This window comes from Homarus americanus, unplaced genomic scaffold, assembly GCF_018991925.1.
Source record: "Homarus americanus isolate GMGI-L3 unplaced genomic scaffold, GMGI_Hamer_2.0 scaffold2539, whole genome shotgun sequence".
Taxonomy (NCBI): Eukaryota; Metazoa; Arthropoda; class Malacostraca; order Decapoda; family Nephropidae; genus Homarus; species Homarus americanus.
In genome coordinates, this window is record NW_024725489.1 from 5,213,614 (window position 1) to 5,238,114 (window position 24,501).

Genomic DNA, 24,501 nt, shown 5'->3' on the forward strand with positions numbered 1-24,501 from the left:
AATGGCTGGAGAATATGTCACTTTTATTTATTAATGGCTGGAGAATGTCACTTTTATTTATTAATGGCTGGAGAATGTCACTTTTATTTATTAATGGCTGGAGAATATGTCACTTTTATTAATGGCTGGAGAATATCATTTTATTAATGGCTGAGAATATGTCACTTTTATTTATTAATGGCTGGAGAATATGTCACTTTTATTTATTAATGGCTGAGAATATGTCACTTTATTTATTAATGGCTGAGAATATGTCACTTTTATTAATGGCTGAGAATATGTCATATTTATTAATGGCTGAGAATATGTCACTTTTATTTATTAATGACTGAGAATGTCACTAATTAATGGCTGGGGAATGTCACTTTATTAATGGCTAGAGACGTCACTTTTATTTATTATTAATGGCTGGAGAATGTCACTTTTATTTATTAATGGCTGAGAATGTCACTTTTTATTTATTAATGGCTGGAGAATATGTCACTTTTATTAATGGCTGGAGAATGTCATTTTATTAATGGCTGAGAATATGTCGCTTTATTTATTAATGGCTGAGAATATGTCACTTTTTATTTATTAATGGCTGGAGAATATGTCACTTTTATTTATTAATGGCTGAGAATATGTCACTTTTATTTATTAATGGCTGAGAATATGTCACTTTATTAATGGCTGAGAATGTCATTTTTATTAATGGCTGAGAATATGTCACTTTTTATTTATTAATGGCTGGAGAATATGTCACTTTTTATTTATTAATGGCTGGAGAATATGTCACTTTATTTACAATGGGCTGAGAATATGTCACTTCTTTATTAATGGCTGAGAATATGTCACATTTATTAATGGCTGGAGAATATGTCACTTTTATTAATGGCTGGAGAATATCATTTTTATTAATGGCTGGAGAATATGTCACTTTTATTTATTAATGGCTGGAGAATGTCACTTTTATTTATTAATGGCTGGAGAATATGTCACATTTATTAATGGCTGGAGAATTTCACTCTTATTTCTATTCTAGCATCTAAAATGATAATCCTATTCCACAGAGGTGATTAAGAAGCCCCCAGCCCCTCTGCTCGTCGGCGGGAGTGTGAGCGGGTCGAGCGTGGGGCTGCGGTGGAGTACGGCCCCGGAAGTGGAGGATATAAGGTACCTGGTCCAGTATCACCAGAACATTGTACCAGGCGAGTGGGTCTACTACAGGCCTAGTAACCCACTCAACACCACCGAGATTATCGTCGAGGACCTTAAGCCTTACACTAAGTACGAGGTGAGTGGGAGAGGGGGAGGTAGTGAGAGGGAGGGAGGGAGAGAGTGGGAGAGAGAGAGAGAGGGAGTACTGGGTATTTGTGACTATTGTTATGTTGTACGAGATGATCCGAGTTAAAAGTAAACTATTGACAAAAAATAAATAAGGAGAAGAGGGAAAAGGAGGAGATGATGGTGAAGAAGAGAAGGAAAGAGATGAGGAAGGTGAACAAAAGAAAGAGGTAGAAAAAGAAGCACAGTAGATGAGGAAGAAGAGGAAAAGAGGGGGGGGGAGAAGGAGGAGATGAAGAGGAAGAAGGAATTGAAGAAGAAGAAAAGGAGGAGGAGGAAGACGAGGGATAATAATAAGAATAAGAAAAGAAAAAATGGAGAAGGAAGAAAAAGAGAAGAAAAAGCAACCAGAAAACACAATTACAGTTTAATACAGTAATTCTCTAAATAGGCACAGTGCAGTATAATGACCTAACACACACACACACACACACACACACACACACACACACACACACACACACACTTGCACTTGTGTACTAACTCACTCACATGGTCTCAAAGTACTGTACAGTGTTTAAGGCACTTTATAACAGGGCTAAAATGTTGTGTAAGTCTGTCTGTTGTGAACTGTTCTAATATCAGTTCATTCCAGGATTTTTTTTTACGTTACAGTAGTTTCAGATTACAGTAGAGTGAATTTCTTGTATGTTACAGTGTAGTTTCAGATTACAATGATATTTTTCACATACAGTATTACAGTATACCTTCAGATTACAATGTATAAGAAAAAATAATGCCTTGTGTAATAGACATAATACTGTGAGTTAATGGTTGTGAGGGGTGTATGAGGTGATGTATGGAGACTCTTTATTACTTCTACTCTTAACAGTTCCGTATTGCCTGGTTGGTTCTGCCCCACCACGCCCCTATCATGTCCGAGACCAGCTCCTGGATCAGTACTCTGGCGTCTGGCCCACCGAGATCTGCTCCGATGGTGAGTCTTTATCTATATATATGATTTCACCACTTATCAGCTTAATTGTCTATGTATATATTATTTCTTGCCACCTGTTCTACCCTTTATGTGTGCATCTTACTGCTCCTCGAGGCTTCCTCTAGTTTCTGTATTAGTAACATTGGATGGAATATTGTTACAGTGATCCACAGATAGATGAGACTTAGTGCATGTCCTCTGGTACAAGTTTATGTTGGTATGAATGCCTTTAGGCTGTTTAGGTCTTCAAAATTATCTAAAATCATCTATGTTTCATTTATGTCGCCTTTACCTAGGAATTTAAGATAAGGTAGAAGTCATTAACCCCAGTATATGATTAATTTATCCCAAAGGAGTTAAAAGCCGTGCCCCTGGACTGGTCACGTGTGGAAGTCACCTGGGAACCTCCACTATTCCCTGGTGGTGACCTGATCTCCTACACTCTGTACTTCAAAGACACTCAGGGAGGACAGAAGATGAGAGACAATATAGATGCTAGCAGTGAAAGGAGGTAAGAGAGCTTTATTTTAATGCGAGTTTGTTAATGCTTAAACGGCGGCCATTTTTGGTGCAAGTTACATGTTTTTAGTGTTCCATTATTGTGCATATGGGAGAGGAATCCTTAGCTGCTGATTAAGGGTTTAGTATCTGTTTTTTGTTTTTTAAGTATTTTTATAAAAAAAATCAAAAAGCTCCTGAATCATCTGTATAAAAATGTAGGTTAAAGTTTTCTTCTCAATACTGACATTTAACTACAGCTCTTTATGATCTTCTAATAAAATGGTGAAGGTAACTTTTATGGAGATTGAAAACACAACCCATCAGTCAGATATAAAAACTGTTTTGATGGTGCTAGTAGATGTGAACAGATACAAAACAAACTAAAGACTGAATCTGTGAAATCAGTCATTAATGCCAAACAAACATGTCCATATGAACCAAAGGATTCTTCAGGTTAATATTTTCTGTCTTTTGTTCCCTACAGGTACATTCTGTCAGAGTTATCAGCCAACACCACATACCTCCTCAACCTAACATCAACCAACCACAGAGGAGAGGGCCCAGCTATTGTTGTCAAAGTTACTACATATCCTAACTCTCCAGGTGAAGGCTTGAACACTTCTTGTACTCTAACATAGATCATCTGAAGATTAGTCTCCCCTTGCTTATTTCACCTGATGATTGAACACCCTCTAATCCTACATGCGGGGTTTAGTTTTAGGTTGGTGTCAAGGTGTTTAATCATCAGGTGAAATAAGCTGAGGGTCCTAATCTACACATGCTCCCATTAATACTTTACACCACCAAGGTCTTATCCCTTGATTCTGAGAGCGGGGAAGATGCAAGAGTTACATCTGTCCGTCTGTGTGATCTTGGGCTATTTGGTATGTCCTCTTCCACAATGACTAAAAAGAGAAAGAGAAATTTTATTCTTTATGGTTATTAGTATGGAAGCTTTTACCTCTTCAAATTTAGGATATGTGTACAGTATTAAATATACACTGAAGGAATTATAACCCATATAAATGTGAAAATGTGGGTGTTCAACACTGGTGTATGGAGGATTTGTTGTTTCAGTTATATATTCCTGTTTAGCCATGTCAGGAGTTGAATGTAAATAATTTTTTTTTATCCTGGTTCTATAGTGCACTGTACTTGTGTTAGTAGCATATAGTGTTGCCAAATACAAGAAAACGATCAGCTAACTTATTTATTGGGTTTGATTTTCAGCTGTTGATGACGGTCAGGGTTATTTGCTCCTAACATCCGGCTCCAATCTGTTAAAACTAGGGCTGGACATCATGGATACACCACAACACTTCTACAACATCTCAGAACAACATAACATCACAGGTTTGTGGACTTTTTTGTATATCAAGAAGTTTTAACCCCTTGTGTACGGGCTTCCCTCTGAGCTAAATAGAGTTGTCTACCGTTAGCCAAATAAAGCATAAAAAGTGACGTCCCTGTAGTGAAGAGGTTACGCGTTTGTCAAATTTAATCAGTAATTTTGGTGTTTTGGTAGTTTAAGTGTTAATGTTCTAAAATGGTTTCCCATTTAATTGAAGTTTTCATAGTGTTTTGCCCTAGGAATGTCTGCTTTAAAATAATGCATCTATTAATCTAAGTTTTCACTGTTTATCTGTTCTAGGTATGGCTGTACATTATCTCTTTGGCCTAATATACTTAAGCGACACAAATGGTTTGATTTTCCAACTGCACCCGTCGACCCAAAAGAGGCGAATCCTCTTGATGCAGAACCACACTCACGGTTTCCCATTAAGCCTCTCCGTCGACTGGCTGTACGGTTACCTCTACTACATCGTCCATCTCGAGTCGCCCACGGATCAGATGTGGCAACTGTGGCGCTGTAACCTGATGGGGAAGAACCCTGTCCTCATACACGGGCAACTACACTATGAAGCCAAGCACCTCCAGGTCGACCCCTACAATGGGTGGGTGGAAAATGAGGGATTGTTGTGGTAATACTATAGTTGATGAATTTAGATTTTTGGTATGTATGGGTGAGTTAGAGTGAGTGAAGGGAGGGAGAGAGAGTAAATAAAGTGAGTACAGTATCTGAGAGAGTAAGTGAATGAAGGGAATAATCCTTTTATCATTGGAGCATAATTTCCATGAGGACAGCACATAAACATAACCGGAGCTTGAAAATATAGAATGTTCCCTAAAATGTTGTGAACTCTTGGAATAACCTGCCAGAGAATGTTGTGTGAGCTCATATATGACCAGACTTGGCCACCACTGGCACCTGTTCAGGTACTGGTACATTCAAATGACCGTGCATATCCCTTACTTACCAACAGTGCGTAAAGGACAAATGACTGACCGCCCGTCAGGCTAGAGAGGTGACCAGTAGCGAAGAGGATATGTAGGTAATTTACGCTGGATTTACTTTATCGTCTTCGCCACTGATCGGCCTGTTAGCCACTTGCGATGCCGAGTTACATAGAAATTGTCGCTTTGTCAGGTACGTGTGGTGGATATCAGAGGACGTAAATAAAGGCTTACACCGTCTTGACTTGAACGTAGAGTCTGAGCAGCAGTCGGAACCCAAGGTTGTCCTTCAGGCGTCTGATCTAGGAGGCCTCGTCTTGGATCCGCCCAATTTTCAAGTTCTTGTTGCAGACCGTAAGAAAAATACGATGTTGGCGGTCTCCTTGGACGGGTAAGTACAGTACGAGGCTTAACACTGTGTTGTATATTATGTATTTTGTTTCATTACTTTAGCACATTCAAGCACATTGGTAGAATCTGTTAGTACACCTTGTTAATATCCAGTCAAGAGTGATATGCGAGTAAGATTCTTATACCTGTTAATGGTATTTTTAGTTATTAGTCAGTATTTTTATCAATTCTCCAGCCAAGGGTGACATTTGAGTAAGAGTTTTTGTTTATGTTATTTGGCTATTATATGATATCTTACCAGCAAAGCTCATCATTATTGCAATTTTCAGGACCTCGGTGACCAACTTGAGAGCCAATACCCAGCAGGCGTACTTTAAACAACTTCGCTCGGTGGTGCACCTCAACAACCGCTTCTTCTGGACTGACGGTAATGAGGTGTTCACAGAGGAGCTGAACGGAGGAACATTTTATCATAACAGGTGTGGTATCAGCGGACAGTGTTCATAAACTTCTCTGCTTCCATCATGATTCTTAGTAATAGCTTCTTGCATAACTTGGTGGTCATTGAGGCTATAGTAACCCCTTGAGTATACTACCAAACCTCTTTTAAGTTCACTGTATCATCCCATTAAGTATGTTATCATGACCCTGTGACCATGCTGCGGCCTATAGCTGGTTACTGCACATGATTAGAACAATACATTAACCTCAGCATCATGAATTGGCGTATATGTATAGTGAGGATTTTGTCCAACACTGTAACCCCCTCTCCCCCCATTCTCATGCTCAGGATACATTATTTACATGTACCCAAACTAGACTAAATATCCTATCTAATCGTGTGCTGGGTTACGGAAATAAACGGAAAATAAGTTTGGCTGACCATTTCATATCTTCAAGTAACATAGATTATTAATTTTCATAGTGAGGTTAATGTACTGTTGAGACGTTAAGTGGAACTATTTTTATATTGAAAGTCCTCGCTGGAGACTGATGAGGTGAGCAAACAGAGAATATGACTTACTACATTCTTCCCATAAATAGTTACAGTGTTGTGTCACCTTTCTTACACATGGGGATGATGACTAAAGACATGAAAACCTGAAAACATTATTATATACTTTCTTTTCTTAAACTTTCAATCTCTATCATTGATTCATCATTATCTTTTTTTTTCTTTTTCTTTTTTCAGTTATCTTGTCGTGAGTGTTGGGATGCTGGTGGCCGTTCATGCCTCAACACAGCCAGTTCCCGTCCCACTCAACCCACCCAGAGACCTGCAGGCAGTGTTCACCCGTAGGTCTGCCTCTCTCAGGTGGAACGCTCCGGCTCTCCCCGCACTCATGGGTAATGTGTTTTCTGATACTCTTATGATTTTTGTTTTCTGAATTTTGTGCCTAAAATTGTTATGGGCATTCTTACTCACATTAGTGGCTGGGGTATAGTATTTATCCTGTCTGTCAAACTGTCTGTCTCCTCCATCATGATGTCACTTACTTCATGAATCCAGTTCTACAGTTGAAGGGTTATTAGATGTCTTTGTTGAACTATAGATTCTGCCAGATGATTTTTTTTCTTTTTTCCAACTTAAAAAATCTCTGGAACATTTTTAATTTTTGTCAGAATGTTGGGTAACGACAACAGTATTCGTATTGTGAAGTCGTCTATCATACAGTTGCCACTTGATGTAAACATTTAGATGAATGGTAAGGGTGTGTATTGTAACATTGGTCAGACTGAATAACTGAACTGAGTTTACCTGTGGCTTACCTGCTCTACAAACTGCTACTCCTAAACGAGTTATTCTCCAAGGATTTCCAATTGTAACATTAGCTTGAAGAATACATGTGGTTGTCTGGATTATTACTAATACCTTAAAAGATAAAACTAACTTGCAATTGAACTTTAAATTTGTTTTTCCAATCATTACTTATTGTCACACTTCCTCAGGCTCTGGTGCTTGGCAGAAGTGGATGTACGAGATGCACATCCAGGAGGGCCAGCACATCATGTACCGTCAGAACATCACAGACACTTCCTACCAGGCTACTAACCTCAGGCCTGGCACATTCTACATGGTCAAGGTAATTTTTATCATAACATATACACTATTACTTATAAGTAAGTCTAGCCTTTTACCAGTACAGTACCTCATAGACCACTGCTCACACATCTTGTATCATCACAGGGAAAAAGAGATGTTGACTGAGCTTCACCACCTTCCAGAGACATGATGCTCTTCTCTAGTACTGTGTATACGTTGGTATTGATGTCTTCGCTTAAATTAAAATTAGAGATACCCATGAAGTGAAAGATTAAGAACGTTTTACCATTTATTACCCTGACCATATTTCCTGTAGGTGTGAGGGTACATGCTGTTTCTTCTTGCCTGGGAAACACCATAAAGGAAGTTATATTGAGTTTTCATCTTCCTCCTGATGATGGTAGACAGAATATTTAGTAAACAAAACAGAAGAATGGAAGGATGAGTTTTATCATTTTATTAAAGTCATAATTAAACTTTCTAAGATACACTCAATTCTTTATTAAACCTGGGATGTTGACTTGACCCCTCACTTCAGTAGGGCTGTGTGGTGGGTCTGTGTATTAAATAAGAAAAATTCCCCGGCTAGAAGAGACAATGGATGTATGCCATGCGTGTGTTGTGGAGAATATTGGTGTGGATCTCCTCCAGCTTATAATATACGACTCAGGTGCTATTTTAAATTTTTTTATTAATCATTTTGCCACTTATTAGCTTACTAACCATTCTGATGGTTGATCTGTTCTTTGTTACAACCTTCATTGTCCGGTGTTAGTTGTGCTTCTTGAAGCTTGGAGCATTGGGTGTTCAGCTTTATGTTGCTTTTGTTATGTTATAAAATTGAATGGACTCTTGACACACCTGTACTTTATTTCGTCACAGGTGAGAGCATACTCCAGGGGTGGTAATGGCCCATGGAGTCACGAGTTCCGCGGTCGCACCCTCGATGACACGTCTTTGGCTCCACAGCTCATTTGGGCCACTGATAAGAAGATCCTTCTCACCAATCTCGCTGGGAATGAAAGCTCAGTTCTAATTTCACAGGAAACTCTGGTGGTAAGGACACACTTGGATACATTTTATTGAGAGGTGTGTGGGGTAAAATATTCCAGAAATGATAACAGTAAAGTAATTTGATATGATTTTAATTATATTGTATTTATCTTGTATTAATGTAAGTGTTTCTTTCCAGACGAAATTAAAAGATGGAAAAATTGCAGATCTTGCATTTTTTCGTGATGCTCTTGTAATGGCAGTGAGTAACCAGAGTGTATTTGTCATGAACAGAACAACATCAACGTTTACTAAGCTGCCAAACACACACGGGGTTCTCTCCGTGTCGGTGGACTGGCTCACTGAGAGGCTGTTTTGGGCCAATCCTCACAGACAGATGGTAAGTCATGGTGGTTGTGACATTGTAGTGCGGTAGTTCCCACGTACTTTTGATTAAGATGTACAACATTGATCAGATGGTAAAAATGATAAATTGCATTGCATATCTGAAGTTTTATGACCTATGAAATATATTGTCGTTTAACTAAGGATAAAAGTCATAGAAATATATTGTCGTTTAACTAAGGATAAAAGTCATAGGTAGGCAGACTTGGTGCTCTCTGATGAAAAAGATAAAATCATCTTGTATATCATCACTGATTACTTCAAACATTATAGTAGTAGTTTTATATTTTCCTTTCATGTACTCGCCAAATGTCCAAGTCAAAAATTAGATCGTAGCTGCAGACACAAATAAAAAAGACCTTCATTGTATAATCTATGGACAGTATAGTTTTTTAATATATTGTTATATATAAAACCATTTTTCTTCACCATTAACCTCTGAAGAGTTTCTTATCCTCTCTCTGTGTCTCTTCTGTGTTTATCTTCCGCTCTTGAGTTAGGTGAGCCAAGGGTACAGAACCCTCGGTGGAAAGGAGAGCAATAATAGGAAGATTGATGAAAGGATTTATGGTGAAACAAGTTGAAAAATTCAACCCACGCTTTCTCTTAAGGGAGAATTTTTGATTGATCTCGATTCCAGCCAAATTGTTTCGTGTTGGAGGTCTGATGTCATTACAGCTTCTTTTGTTATGATGTAAAATTAAATTGATTCTTTTACTCTTGCACTTTATTTAATTACAGGTGTGAGCATACTTTCAGAAGTTAAAAACCATATAGAAATAAATTTTCTGATTGTCTCTCAATAGATTGGTTGGACAAGTCTGAATGGATCATCTCAGGGTCCTTTAAACGTAGTGACGGCTGCCAGGGAGGTGCGGGTGGATGCTCTTCGAGGCAGACTCTTCTGGACGACACCTCACGCTCTGCTCATGTCGACCCTGGCTGGCCGCAACGTTACAACCATCCATCAAGAAGGGATCTTTAGTGGAAAGCAAGGTATTGTTTTACACCAAGTACTGAGATTTAGGCAGTATTGTGTAGTTAAGTGTGGGAGTACAGTTGTTAGAGTTCTAGATTATTGTAATTCTGTACTATAGTTTCATGTAATAATATCACAATCATAAGCAGTTATCAAACTAATTTTATTAGAAATAGGAAAAGACTGGACTTGTTACACACACACATTAATGGACCTACATAACTCATCAATGCATATAATTAAATCTTTGTTTATCTTGACTTTCCTGTACAGTGTATGGCCTGACAGTAGACTCAGAAGGTTCTCGCATCTGGTGGATTGTGCGCGATGCTGACGGCTGCCGTTTATTTGGTGCGCTGTTGGGAGAGGAGCTGAGCAAGTTTCCCTCCAAACTTCTCCCTCACACTGTTGAAGTTGGTGAGTATTTCCAGGTTTTGCTGTTTCATATACAGTAGTTGCAAATTTTTTTTTTTTCATAGATTTGTCATTCCATAGGACACATCTTCTCCTGCTGTAAGAATGATTAGATAGCAATGAATAAAGGCTAAATGTGTGTGTCAGTATTAATTTTGTTTCTAGACATTAGCTTTAGACAGGAAAAAAGCTTGAAAGGGTTAAAATTAATGTTGTGCACTGGAAGCATGATGTCTTGTCTTACATTCAGTATATGATAACTAGTAGAATATTATTAAAACTTGTAAACTTTATGCCACAGTCACACCTTCAAGTGTGAAAGTCTCTGTTGGTTTTGCCATCATATAAGGGAAATACTTACTGTTGGTTCTTGACATGTAGTGACTACCTGTACTGAGATACTGTAGTCCATCCACCTTGGCAGGGTATACGACCACCAAAGGACTACACCACCAGTAGGGAGCACTCTTATTTGTGTACTTATGTTATTCCTAAGTGTACAGGGAGGATACCCAGTCCTTCATTGTAGCCAGGTGCTGGATTGGACATAGGACACTACAGGAGGCACACATTACCACTAATCTCTTGAGTCTCATATATAAACAAGCTCATGTTCAGTCTTACAGTGCTATATCTGTTGAGTGATGTTGATTATTGTGTCCATTATGTTAGGGCCAATGTGGTACCTGAGTGAGCGGCTGCTGTGGCTGGGTGAGGACGGGGATGTTGTCGTCTCGGACACTAACCTCAACAACTCTGCTGCACTTCACACCTCCAACCTGGGAGTGTCTCACTTTATTGTGGTACTACCAAGCCTTCAGCCAGTGCCATGTAATAAATTCACATACGGTATTCTTATGACTTTTATACTTTCATTTAGTTTGTGTTTATGTTAATAACTTTTAATAAACAGAAAAATAATAAAAAGCATGTAATTTTACATTTCTTATCATGATCATAATACTTGCTACATTAAGTGTGACATATACAATCCTTTGATGATTTTGGTTTTATATGAAATTTATGACTGAGGTTTTTGTACATTTGGATTACTTACAGGTGGTGTTACGATGCCAGTTGTTATTCCTGGTCAGGTAGATGCTGACTCTGTCACAGTCAAGGGCACTTGGGAAGAATTTTCTCTTGAGTGGAGAGCGATCACTAATGTTAACTATGGCAGCCTTATGTATGAGGTCATCATTGATAATGGCATCAGCAAGAAAGCTTTCCTCACAGGTAACAATAGTGTTTCTTATAAAGAAACATTACCTCCGTACTCACCCCTCAAGGTGTCAGTCAGAGGCATTACAGACTGGAGTGCCGGTGCCAGACTCCTCAAGACCCTGAGAACACCGGCATCACTACCTGAGGCACCTCAAGACTTGAGGACATTTGTGCAGAAGGTTCAGGTATGATCAACATGTATGAGATATATTTAATGTACAGTATTCCATGAAGATTACACATTACTTTAACTTCTTGTGATCAAGTGTATTAAATATTTATCAGTAATCATGTCAGGGATAATGTAGGTATTTAATGTTTACTGACAGGATTCAGATGCAAAGATCCACCTGCGTTGGTCTCCTCCTAAGAAGCCTAATGGTGAGATTACCACTTATGAAGTAATTTACTGCACCACACAAGATGAAGAGGAATGTAAAAATGTGATGGTGAATGGTAAGCTGAACCAACTTATGGTTGAAGATCTAGTTTCAGAAGAAGATTATAAATTTAAGGTAAGAAAGTTCTAAGTTCTTTATCGATAATAATAATATTGTTTTTTATATATTACCAGTATTGCAGTACAGTAATGACAATGTTATTTTTATGCCTGGGACATAGTGTTTATACTACCGCTTTGCCTATCTCATTTGACATTACAGTACATTAGGTCACTCTCTACATAATGATTTCTTTTAATTTTACAGTTAAGACTTAGTACGAGGTATAATAGGGACTATAGATGTACAGTACATGTAGTAGTGCAGGACATATCATGTTACTTGTCAATTGTACTGTGATGCTGGATGACCCAGATTTTTCAGTCTTGTGTAATATTAGAACTATAATTACAGTCAAATTTTACCATCTTTTAAATGAAGTGGAGACATACAGGGTGTGTTTTACAGGTAATTTATTTTTATTGTTACATATTTGCAGATGTAGTGGTTTATTTTTGCTTTTATTTCCAGGTTGCAGCGATCAATGAGATGGGTAAAGGCCCTTACAGTTCTGAGGTGACAGAATCCATTCAACAACATATACCAATTCCATCACTTCTTGTGTTGAATGACAAGTCCCTTGTTAAGCTGGATGCTGACCTTCATGAGGCAGTAGAAGTACTGACTGAAAACTCCAGAGTACAGTGGGCCACACCTCTACTGAAGAATTTCTCCTTTGTTTGGATGGACATGAATTCAGACATATATTTAACAGACATGAAGACCAATAAGACTGAGAGGGTATGTATGGTATTAGTGACATTATTAGTATTACTGTATTAATAATTGCTGCCTTGTGTCATACTTAGACATATGTTAACTGTCCCCCACTCCATCAGAAGTGAGCAACAGGGGACACGGGAATAATCATACAACTCTCCTTCACTTGAGAGGAAAGATGTGTGTGGCTGGTGTAAGAAATATGATGTATGGCAGTGAGACTTGAGCAGAAATAAGAATGGTGAGATGAGTGTGTAATGTGACACTGAAGGATTGGAAACTGTTCAGAGGCAAGACGATGGTTGGTTATTGAGTGTCTTGTCAGAGTTTTGCGTAGAGGTAAGCTGAGATGGTTTAGACATGTGAAGAGAAGGGAGCGGAACAATTTGGTTGAGAGATGTACGAGTCTGAATGTGGAGGGGTGGAGAGCCAGAGATATACCATGAATGACTTTAGGAGATGTTGGAAGAAATAATCTCAGAGATAAAACCAGACAAGAGAGGCTGTAAGAGACTGCAGCCCAGAGAACTGCCATCAGGTAATTCACTGAAGTGTGGAAAATGGCCTTAAAATGATGATGATCCGCCCTTCCCTGTGTTTGTGTCTATCCTGATATTATGTCAGTGTGTTAACTTGATGAAATATAGATAGATTTTGATTAAATTTGGTGTATGGCTGTATTATAACACTGTTTACTGTGTGTAGAGTCTGCAGTTCAAATTGATTTCTTCCTCCTTCTGCATCTTCCCACACTGTGTTGGTGCTGCCCACATGATGATGTCTCTCTCCTCAACTCTTAAAAAATATTTAAAGTTCAGTACATCTTGCTAAACTACTTTGGGGTCACCACCTTCCCTAAATCAATATCAACACAACCCCTAACTCGCCTATAATTCACTGTGTTTATATTAAAACTTCCCAACACACTACAACTCATCAACTCTCAACCCGCACACAACTGTATTACCTATCACATATTATCCTTCAACACTCGTCACCTGAGTGTGGCCCTTTGGCTTCACACCTACTGTAGAAGTTATTCATATACTGTAACTACAACAACCCAACAATGTTATAGGTGAGTTAGATAATCATTCTTTTACCTTCATATTTTGGGAATATCTGACTCATTTTGTGTAAGTGGTGACATGAGTCCATTAACTCTTGAATTCACTTGTTTTTATTTCATTGGGTCTTGTAAATATTTTCCATTTGTATAATTTATATATTTCCATAATGATGTTTAGTATTTATGTAAACAGTAAATATTTTAAAACTTAATATGAAAGATTTTGTCTTATATTAAATGTAATAAAAGTGCTTAGAAACATATTTACCCAATGACTAATACAGTATAAGAAGACTTATTCAGACATTGGAGACTGTGACAGCTAAGTAAACACAAATTTTACTCTTGACACACGTTTCAACCTTACAGACTGTCCCGAGGAAGACTGTAAGGACGAAACATGCATCAGGAATAAAATCCCCAACGTCCACCTATGTTTCCCTTGCTACCACACTCCTCTAGTATAACATTTAAAGACTAAGTTGGAATTGGCTTGACTTGTTGTTTACTAGAGTTTTACTCTTTATGTTACAGCTGTTGCGGCTTGACGGTCAAGGTGTTGGCCTGGCTGTAGATTGGATTGGCGAGGTTATTGTGTGGGCAGAGAAACAACCAGGAGGATCGGGTAAAATCAAGGCATCGAGTATCGAGCAGAAAGGTGAAAAGTTGCTTGCAAATTTCAACTTGACCGGACATATCAGGAAATTCTTGCTCTCTCCAATGACCAGGTAATATATATATATTTTTTTTGTGTTGGGGTCCTTCTGAAATATTTATCTGTTATGAGGTACCAACAATTACTGGCTGACTTCACAGTAATTTAGGTAGAATATCTTAGTTTGCTTGTTCACCTGTAATGTTCTGTGTTTTGGTCTTAATAGCCGAGTGGGGGGACAGAGTAGTGCATGACCATCTCCTAGGCCACATGCACCTACCTACTAAATTTCAGCTGTCTTCAAAACTGTGGCAATACATAAGGAACAAACACACACACACACAGAATGCATTTTATTTATATAGATTATAGACAAAGTGTGTGTGTGTGTGTGTGTTGTTTGTTTGTTTCTATAATATACAGTAGTTTGTCCCAATCCAAGTCATCTGCTTTCATGACCTGATAGGACATTACTTTCTATTGTGTGGTCAGAAGTGATCAGTCAGTCAGTCATCAGTCACATCAAGGTACTGAAGTTAAGGTCTTATTGGTGTCTTTCTTGTGTTTCTGGACATTGCAGTTTCTGAACCTTTAAAATGAGTTTCCCTGCATCTATGAGCATGGTATAGTATGGGTTCCTCTCCTTTAAGAGTAGAGAAGCTTCCATTTAATTTTACCATCCCAAGGTCAAAGGTCAGGGGTCATTAATAGTGAGGTAGTTGAGGGGTCCTTTGTTCATGTTGTAATAGCAGGAGGGAATTTATATTATGAGGCTTTCTAATATAACTCGACCATTTAATAATGTTTCACATTTATTAATGTCGCTATACATCGTCACTCAGATAATTACGGTGAATTGCATAAAGGATGTTAATTAGCCTTAGTTAATTGTTATATTTAATTTCAGTCAAGTGTTTGTGCTTCATGAGGGCCACAGAGGTCTACAGCTGTTGGTCAAAAGTCTATCTACTAACATTCTCCAAAATGTCTTTAATGAAGAGAGGTGAGAGAAGTGTGATGTTGGGGGAGCTATTAATACCTTCCCCAGTAAAGTGTACAGAGGGTAGTAGTTCATCCTGGGGAGAGAGTAACAGATGTGAATAATATTATACTGTATATGTATTATATTAAAATTGATAAGGTTTATATTTGATGTAGTTTTAAGTACTGTACTGTATATAGTTGTCAGATATAAACCCATTTACTTTGATGGTCTATTGATGCATAGTAAGTAAATTGCTCTCTGATATAAACCCATTGACTTTTAGGTTTTATTTATGAAGTTTTAAATAAATAGCTGTCTGATATAAACCAATTAACTCATTATATTTTTCCATATTTTATTTGTTTATTGTTTTTCCCAGGAGTTCTGAATGTAACTGCATGAAGACTCCTGTTCTGGGCGGCGGCATTGCCCTCGACACCACAAACACGTCGGACATCTCCCTATACTTCGAGGCGTCGGAAACATCCCCCGAGGGCCTGAAAACCACGACCGTCTACAAGGCCGATCTCTACGGGTGTTACTGTGAGGCTGTATTCGTGCCTAGAGAACATGGCTATGGTACGTCGGTCTCAAACACTGACGTCACTTGTCTTATATTTATTACCCGGTATTTTTATTGGGATTTATTTTTACGTTTCAATTTCCCTCCAAAATGTTTAATTATAAGGATGAATTAGAATTATATTGGATGAACAAGGATTATAGAGGTTGAATTAAGATTATAGGATGAACTAGGATTATAGGATGAACTAGGATTATACTGTAGGTTGAAATAAGATTATAGGATGAACTAGGATTATAGGTTGAACTAAGATTATAGGATGAACTAGGATTATAGGTTGAACTAAGATTATAGGATGAACTAGGATTATAGGATGAACTAGGATTATACTGTAGGTTGAATTAAGATTATAGGATGAACTAGGATTATAGGTTGAACTAAGATTATAGGATGAACTAGGATTATAGGATGAACTAGGACTATACTGTAGGTTGAATTAAGATTATAGGATGAACTAGGATTATAGGTTGAACTAAGATTATAGGATGAACTAGGATTATAGGATGAACTAGGATTATAGGATGAGCCATTAAGGGTCTAGTAAATTAAGGTATTGTTACAGTAACATCATTTTATCGATTTTTCAATTTAATTAGTTAATGGTAAATCATCTCGGGTGGTCAGATTAGTCAGTGGTGCGTTAACAGGGGTGTGTTTTATCTCTCAGGTCCGTGTACAGAGATAGCCGTTGACTACGCACATCTGTACTGTTTTACACGAAGCAACCAGACCCTCCTGTGGCTGCCCAAAAGTGGCTTGTTGGTGTCAGAGGACTTACACTCTCTGCCGCTCCACAATGCCACATCTCTCATACCCATCGATCTAGCCACACAACCTATGCCAGGTAAAAATATATGCCGAGAGAAGTTCCTGTATTGATTTTTATTGCTTTATCATTTCACCTCTTATCACCTAATTTGCCACTGAGGCGGTTGATCTATTCTTTGTTACTTTGCTGTGACCTTTATTGTTCAGTGTTAGTATAGGTGGAAAAAACATGATTGGCTAGAGAAAATCCCAGAAAACCTGCCATGTTTAGTAGGGTCACACTGCATAACATCCATCTCACATGCTGTACTACTAATCTTACACACCTGCTGCTGTGGGGGAAGTCAGTCCTGTAATTAAGGTTTTAGGGAAAATTCTATGAGAAGTTTCCCCATAGTAATAGGGAACAAGACTTCCAAATACAGTTCTGTACAGGGTGATTTACAAGCTGCTAGTCCTGAGTTTTACTGATACAGGCAGCCCTGATTTATGAAAGGGTTCTGCTCTGTTCCACTCCTATGTACTAGTTAAGGGCCTCACTTCACATAATGTTACCTCCTCGGGTGAGAGGTTCTTTTGATTTTATATATTAAAGATCATTATCACAGTTACTCCAGGAAATGAGATAATAATACCCAAGTCACTGAAGCAGTATTCAGTACGGGGATTCCTGTAAGATGAACAACCCACAACACAATCAATTTTTTTACAAAATCTTAGTGTGCACCTTAAAGTCTTGAGAACAATTATTACTGTGGGTTTCCAGACATGAGAGAAATACAGGACCATATACTGTATAAACAGAAAAAAAAACATACCATAATGAAGGTGAGTTACATGGTGATGGAGACTGGGGTGTGCTCAGGATCTAGTTAGTGAATTATTGCATAAATTCCCTTTAATCCCTAATTACCTGTACTGTACTGTATATACAGTATGATAAATTAATACTCTAATAATGTTTTTTTTTTTAAATTTCAAGATTTATTTAAATTTCTTCAACTTTTAACTCTTTCCAATAAGTTTAGGTACTAATATTTTTTCTTTATTCATCAGATTCTGAGTGTCTCGTAGCTTCCAATTATACAGAAGCACCCAAGTTGGAAGGCAGTAGTGAAACTACCATCGCCATCAGCCTGACGGCACCAGAAGTCAAGCCAAATAATTGTAGATCAGTAACATTGCCTCCTCTTACTTACATACTGTATTATGCCAAGGAGACACACACTAAGTCCCCATCCTGCTCTGATGATGTGCTCAGCTGTAGGCACATACTGGTAAGTTGTATTTCCCTACAGGGCAGTTTATTTATTTACATATGTACATTCACCCCACAAAAGTCCTGTCGGCTCTCCTCCTGAACCCCAAATCACAAGATTCAGTCTCGTGAGCCTGAAGCATTTATGGACAGAATAATGCAACAGTGTCTATTCTACTGGTTTGAGTTCATGAGTCTGAATCTTGTGTTTTGTGGTTCAGGAGAGCCGACAGGACTTTTGTGAGAGACTTTTTAAAACTACAGATTTTTCCTGTATTTTTTTTATAATGTAGGTGTTTGGAAACATGAGCCCTCTCTCTCACCCAACCATTCACTCACTCAATTACTTACTTACTCGCTCTTCTTTCATTCTTACTACCCCATTTTCTATCCGGTTTCCCCCTGTTGTCTTAAACCTAGTATGAGCATCAGCAGTTTTTCCCTTCCTCAAACTTCATTTCACGTTATGCATTCTTGTCAGCGTTGCTTTACATTCCCCTTCAGTACTGCTGCATCCATCTCCTCATCCCTCCATCTTCCCTCATTCTTCTACAACAAATCTCTGAATCATACACATCTTTCTACCTAAACAAACCCTCAATTATTATCTGCCTGCCACTTGTTTCATTTTTATATCTTGTTTCTGTACCGTATGGGAATATTTCTTTATTTATCATTTCACCACTTCTTAGGCAGTTGATCTGTTCTTTGTTACTCTCCTATGAATTTTATTGTTCATTTTTAGTACATGAGAAGCCGTCGTACCTGTGATGTTTGGAAGGGTCACACTGGACAACATCTTTCCCATGTCTGTCCCGAGTCAGAACTCGAATCCAGGACACGGTTGTGGTTTTCTGTAGTTATGATATTATAGTGAAGTTCAGTTTGATAAGACATCCGTAGTTTCAACTAGGAATTTGTATTCCAGCGGAGTATGGAGAACATCATAAAAGTGGTCGGACTGCAACCATACACAAGGTATGTGTTTAGAAGTGCCATAGAGACGGTATACAACAAAAGGTTGGGCATCACATCAGTAGCAGGTCCAGTTGCCAAATATAATACAAAAGACAAAGGTATGTTTGAATTATCTCGGCTTTATTATCATTAGAAAAGGTTGAAATTATATATATATATATATTGTGTGTTAATTTATAGTGTCATGTCATGTTGTTACCGAATTATGTACTGTCTACAAGAGTTGAATCGATGCTGTTTGATATACTGTACAGTACTGTATTGATATTTGGAACTTTTTTCTTCAATGGGATACAAGACACTTCATATAAAAATAATGTAATCATAAATCTCTCTCTCTCTCTTTTGTATTCTCTTGTGTCTTTCTCTCTCTCGCCTCTTCTCTGTTTTTCTCCTCTCCTTTCCTCTCCACATTTTTTTTTATTTTAACAAAGATTTTGTTCTATAAGTATTCTTTCCTCTGGCAGCGCCCGAGAGTGTGGACAATGTAACAGCTAAGGCTTTATCACCAGAAGAAATTCAAGTTTGTTTTGAAGTTATTAAAGGATACATGTATGAGGTTCACTGGCAAGGGGGTGACTCCAGCGCCGAGCCCATCCGTCCCTATGTCAACGCCACCCACCGCATAGACACTACCATCACCAAACTCCAACCTAACACTAAATATGAGGTACTGTTGTTTTCTTTTTATTTCTGTGTTTAGTTATCACAGGTAGAGAACAGATTAAGGTGTGAGGGAGTGTTAAAGGTTATGGAAGATTTGCATTGATTTAATGCACTCTTACTGTGTTATAATATTGTCTGTAATACAGTACTTTTGTGCTACTAGTTGTAAAGTTGGTTAATTGTAAATTGTTAAGTATATTTTGTATATTATTGTAGTCTAAGAATAAAGTTCAAATTATGAAGTAAAAAATCTTCCATGATAATGATTCTAGAATGTCCATGTACACAGAAAATTTCCTAAGGGATCATATAAGAGGTTTCAGAGTTGGCAAACTACGTGCTGCCTGAGGTTGTGTTTGTGAAGAAGACATTTATGGTGTGTCTGTGAGCATAATAATTAGTGTCATAACCAACTTTGAACTCCAAGACGTAAATAAAAATTTTGGGGCAATATACAGTATATCTCTCCAATATAAGACTTCTGTACTGCTTTTTCGGGGCGAGGGTTCTGAACCCTTGGAACAATATGCCAGAGTATTGTGACGGTGCCGAGTGTGAATTCATGTAAGACGGGACTTGATCAACACTGGCACAAGTTCACATACATCCTGGAGCCAGTACTTGCCAACAGTGTATAACAGAGGAAGCATTGTGAAGGATGGGACTTGCTGTATTTTCTCTAGGACATCATATGCCAAAATTATATGGTTGTTAAAAAACGTGTACCTGTATACACATATCACAGATCAAATCTACTATCATAGTGAACTATGTAGATCACTTGGGGGTACCTCAAAAAATTTAATGTGAATTGATCAAGGTTACAATGACCAACTACCACGTACTGTAAATTGTACTTTTTAAATCATCATCTTAACTCAGAAACTAATGGGTAAAAATGTTTCAAATTTGTTATGAAGATGACTCTGTAAGACCCTCCATCACATTTTTAAATAAAAATGTGGAACAAACAGTGAAATACAGTCCAGTATTGCGATCAAGGCAAATTATGTCATCACTGATCATATCTAGTTGTATGTATCTTACAGGAAATTTGTGTCACCAATGATTTCACATAATTCCTATGGATTTCTGGATATCCCTGGGAATTTTAGGGATTACGTGAAATCACTGATTACACAAATTCCCTGTAATATATATACAGTATGTCATTTGTCTTATGTGTTGGTTCAGGGGTTCACACTAGATATGACACTCTTACATCCATTGCTACACTATAAACTTATTCACACCCAGCTTCCAAAAACAGTATCAGGTCAACCTTGAACCACTTATATGATCCCTTAATATTTTTTCTAAGATAATGTAATGCTGTGCTAACTTACACAGAAGATGAGTGTTCATAGATCTTTTTTGTGTTCCAGGTATGGGTGACAGTCTATAATAGGGATCGTCTTTTATACATAAGTAGTTCTCGGGTAGCTGTCATCACCCTTCCCGAGCTGCCATACATCAAGCTAGAAAATTCTACTGCACGGACGATTTCCGTAAGTTGGAAGGCGCCCTCAGACAGATCAGTTCTGCATCATGGTGTAAGTATTGCATTAAAATTGAAAGTGTTTCTTGAAGCTTAGTTTTAACAGTTTTATTGGGAAGCTTAGTTTTAACACCATTCTTGAAGCATAATTTTAACATTCTTCTTTAAGCATAATTTTAACAATGTTCTTGGTAAGCTTAGTTTTAACATTGTTCTTGGTAAGCTTAGTTTTAACATTGTTCTTGGTAAGCTTAGTTTTTACATTGTTCCTGAAGCATATTATTAGCCTCATTGCTCAACATTTTGACTCGGTAACAAGTTGTGCCATGGTAGGGATGCACATAGTTTATCAGTTCTCCTCCCCCTTCCTCGGACTTTTACTTCATTATCCAGTGTCAGTCATGATTGAAATAAGGCATTGTGACACTACACTTGCAGTCTCAATAACAGTATACGTAGTCCCAAAACATCCAAATTCCAAACCCACACACATTCAAGATTCTTTAAAAAATACTGTACAATATAAAGAAAATATAAAACCCACAACATCATTTACTGTAACCATGAGGCTTCTGGCATCTGTAGGGTGACCATCAGTTACAACTAAAACCCACATAATACATACATTCACCATAGCCTTGTAACCATCATATACCACACCAACATAATGATAATTCCTGGAGACACACAGTAGAGTTCAGGTGTCTGGTCTATACTAACTCTCCTTACTTAAGACTTCATACAGTATCACATTTAATTACAGTAGAGGGTGGTGCTGTTCTGAAGTGTAAGGTACAGTAGTTTCCTTCTGCCTGAGAATTATTTTGAACCAATTACTTCTCTTGACTCATTGTGTAAAATTATACAGTCCAGGAGATTATGAACACTATTAACAGTGGTAATATGCTTAATACAGTAAAGCCTCCATATAACTTTAGTTGGGGGGTCCACATATATCGTACCCTCGATATAATGGGTTCCATATTTATAAATTTTTTTAGATGGGGGTTTCACATATAACAAACCATCTATATAAGGGACTTTGCTCTCCATATAGTCCGTTAAACAGAGGTTTTACTGTGTGTCTAACAGAGGATTTTTGATGTAGTTTCAGTATATAGCCTTCGGTAACATTCACTGGGAGAACTTGACGATGGAGCAAACTGCCGCCGGACAGACATACATCGTCAACATCATTGACCTGGAGCCAGCCACCAACTACCTGCTGAGACTACAAGTTACCTACAACAACACCTTCCATAAATATACCTGGCCAAATAAGCCCCTCTTTAGATTTTCCACCCTGGGTGAGTCTTGTAGTGTTGTATGTGGATATTAACATTAAATCTCTTATCAGGTTTTAACTGAAATATTGCCTGAAATATTACAATATTACTATTTTATTATTATTATCATTATTAATATTATCATCATCATTAAGGAAGAACCAGAATCAACCTAGACAGTAAATACATGGTGATTGTTTCAGGTGAGATCCCAGGTAAACCAGGACCAGTGATGAGGCAGAACCTTGGTGGGTCGTCTCCCAGCAGAGGACTCAAGGTGTGGTGGGACGAGGCTGAATCAAACGGTGCCCCTATTATTGCCTATACCCTCCAGGCCGCACCATACATCTCGGAGGACCTCAAGGATAACGTTACCTTCGCTACTGTGTATAATGGATCAGGTAAAGTCTGTCTGTCAGTGTATGTATATTATATTTTTTTGGTGTTGTTATTGTGGTTTGATTTTCTGTAGTGTGTGTGTGTGTGTGTGTGTGTGCGTGTGTGCGTGTGTGCGTGTGTGCGTGTGTGCGTGCGTGCGTGCGTGCGTGCGTGTTAGAAGTGAGGGAGTAATGCTCGGTGAGGGGGGAGGGAGAGGCATGATGGAGGGGAGGGAGAGGCATGATGGAGGGGAGGGAGAGGCATGATGGAGGGGCATGATAGAGGGTATGGAGAGACAAGATGGAAGGTAGGGAGGGACATGATGGAGGGTAGGGAGGGACATGATGGAGGGTAGGGAGAGGCATGATAGAGAGGAGTGACAGAGGGAAGGGAGGGTGTGACAGAGGAGACCAGAGATAGTGGCTTAACACTGACTAATAAATTAAGAGGAAAATGGGGTATTAAATGGGGGTGGGGGGACTGAACATACAGCAATAGTTCCTCTGTGACTATACACCTAACAATTGTAAGTGATTTAGTGCTCTGACTTTAGATTTGGTATATTTAACATGATTATTACAAGCTTAGGGCCTCATCAGGTAGTAATCAGTACAGTAAATTAACCATTGTTCAACAGAAAATCAGTGGCTCATTAGAGGATTAGAAGGATCTTCCAGCTACATCTTCCGTGCCCGAGCCATCAACGAGCTCGGTACAGGTCCCTGGGGCGAAGAAAACATAATTGAAACACTGGTAGGACCAACAATGATGACACAGACAGGTCTTCCTACAATTCTGGCATCAACTATCCCCACGTCGCTGGCTTTCTTTGGCGTTCTTTTTGTATGTCTGTATTATGGTAAGTTAATGTTTTGTTTTAATTTGTACACTAACCTTTAACCAGCAGCTGAGGATTTTCTCCATCCCCGTGTGCAGAAAAATGGAATGCATTGAACACAAAATGTCCACTATTGAGGGGTTAAAACTAAACCCCCCTAGCCATGGAAGTACTTGTTGATGATGTTTAGTTATCAAGTTTTGTGAGTTTTGTCCTGGTGGAGAACTTCAGTATATTGAAGAAATTGCTGTTAATAAGCATTTTTATATCAATAGTTGTTGCTTTCTTTATTATAATGATTTAAAACACCAGAAAATATTTGCCCAGACTATATGAATGATTCCATTTTATCCAGTTTTAAAGAAAGTTCATATGAAGATCAAATTCTTGAAAACTAAATTTAACCCAAAGATGAAAATGAGAGGAAACATTTAAAAAACAATATAATGGGTTGTCAGCAGTTATCAAAGTATGTAATTTATATAGTTAGTAATGCTGAAAATTAATAAAAGAGGATAAAATTACCAGTATAGGACAGAACAATGGCCTTGAAGGTGTTCTCTCTGCTAGGGACAATATGAGCAGTCATGAAACATGGTGACATCAGTGACTGCATTGAAATTCCAAGGAAGAAGTTGCCTTGGATAATAGTTTGTTTGTTTCTTCTAGGTATGAGACGAGCTGAAAGGAGGAGGAGGAAAGTAAAGGCTGCCTCCCTTAATGACTCCGCACATCACCATCACCACAGGTCCCGTGAAGTAGAACTGGCAACTCTCCGACAGTTGCCAACAAATAATAACTTTGTAACTGAAAACAACGTGCTTTACAACCTTCACACTTTCCCAGGTAT

The 24,501-nt window shown here is 38.2% G+C and overlaps 1 protein-coding gene across 3 annotated transcripts in view; it reads left to right on the top strand.

The window, feature by feature from the left end:
• Positions 1-24,501, top strand: part of LOC121865038 (proto-oncogene tyrosine-protein kinase ROS-like) — a 73,879-nt gene that overhangs the window by 38,585 nt on the left and 10,793 nt on the right. For 2 of the 3 annotated variants that reach the window (XM_042364355.1, XM_042364357.1), the window contains exons 4-33: positions 1,053-1,276; positions 2,159-2,263; positions 2,617-2,774; positions 3,249-3,367; positions 3,995-4,117; positions 4,416-4,719; positions 5,253-5,450; positions 5,740-5,889; positions 6,603-6,757; positions 7,361-7,494; positions 8,337-8,510; positions 8,647-8,847; positions 9,659-9,848; positions 10,105-10,248; positions 10,918-11,094; positions 11,305-11,654; positions 11,799-11,984; positions 12,441-12,710; positions 14,293-14,486; positions 15,321-15,416; positions 15,778-15,977; positions 16,649-16,825; positions 17,806-18,026; positions 18,936-19,083; positions 19,453-19,655; positions 21,037-21,204; positions 22,258-22,456; positions 22,639-22,836; positions 23,451-23,672; positions 24,321-24,497. In XM_042364355.1, the coding sequence (XP_042220289.1) occupies positions 1,053-1,276; positions 2,159-2,263; positions 2,617-2,774; positions 3,249-3,367; positions 3,995-4,117; positions 4,416-4,719; positions 5,253-5,450; positions 5,740-5,889; positions 6,603-6,757; positions 7,361-7,494; positions 8,337-8,510; positions 8,647-8,847; positions 9,659-9,848; positions 10,105-10,248; positions 10,918-11,094; positions 11,305-11,654; positions 11,799-11,984; positions 12,441-12,710; positions 14,293-14,486; positions 15,321-15,416; positions 15,778-15,977; positions 16,649-16,825; positions 17,806-18,026; positions 18,936-19,083; positions 19,453-19,655; positions 21,037-21,204; positions 22,258-22,456; positions 22,639-22,836; positions 23,451-23,672; positions 24,321-24,497 (5,565 nt within the window). The remainder of the gene's footprint in view (positions 1-1,052; positions 1,277-2,158; positions 2,264-2,616; positions 2,775-3,248; positions 3,368-3,994; positions 4,118-4,415; positions 4,720-5,252; positions 5,451-5,739; positions 5,890-6,602; positions 6,758-7,360; positions 7,495-8,336; positions 8,511-8,646; positions 8,848-9,658; positions 9,849-10,104; positions 10,249-10,917; positions 11,095-11,304; positions 11,655-11,798; positions 11,985-12,440; positions 12,711-14,292; positions 14,487-15,320; positions 15,417-15,777; positions 15,978-16,648; positions 16,826-17,805; positions 18,027-18,935; positions 19,084-19,452; positions 19,656-21,036; positions 21,205-22,257; positions 22,457-22,638; positions 22,837-23,450; positions 23,673-24,320; positions 24,498-24,501) is intronic. The other variant, XM_042364356.1, reaches the window with a different exon arrangement.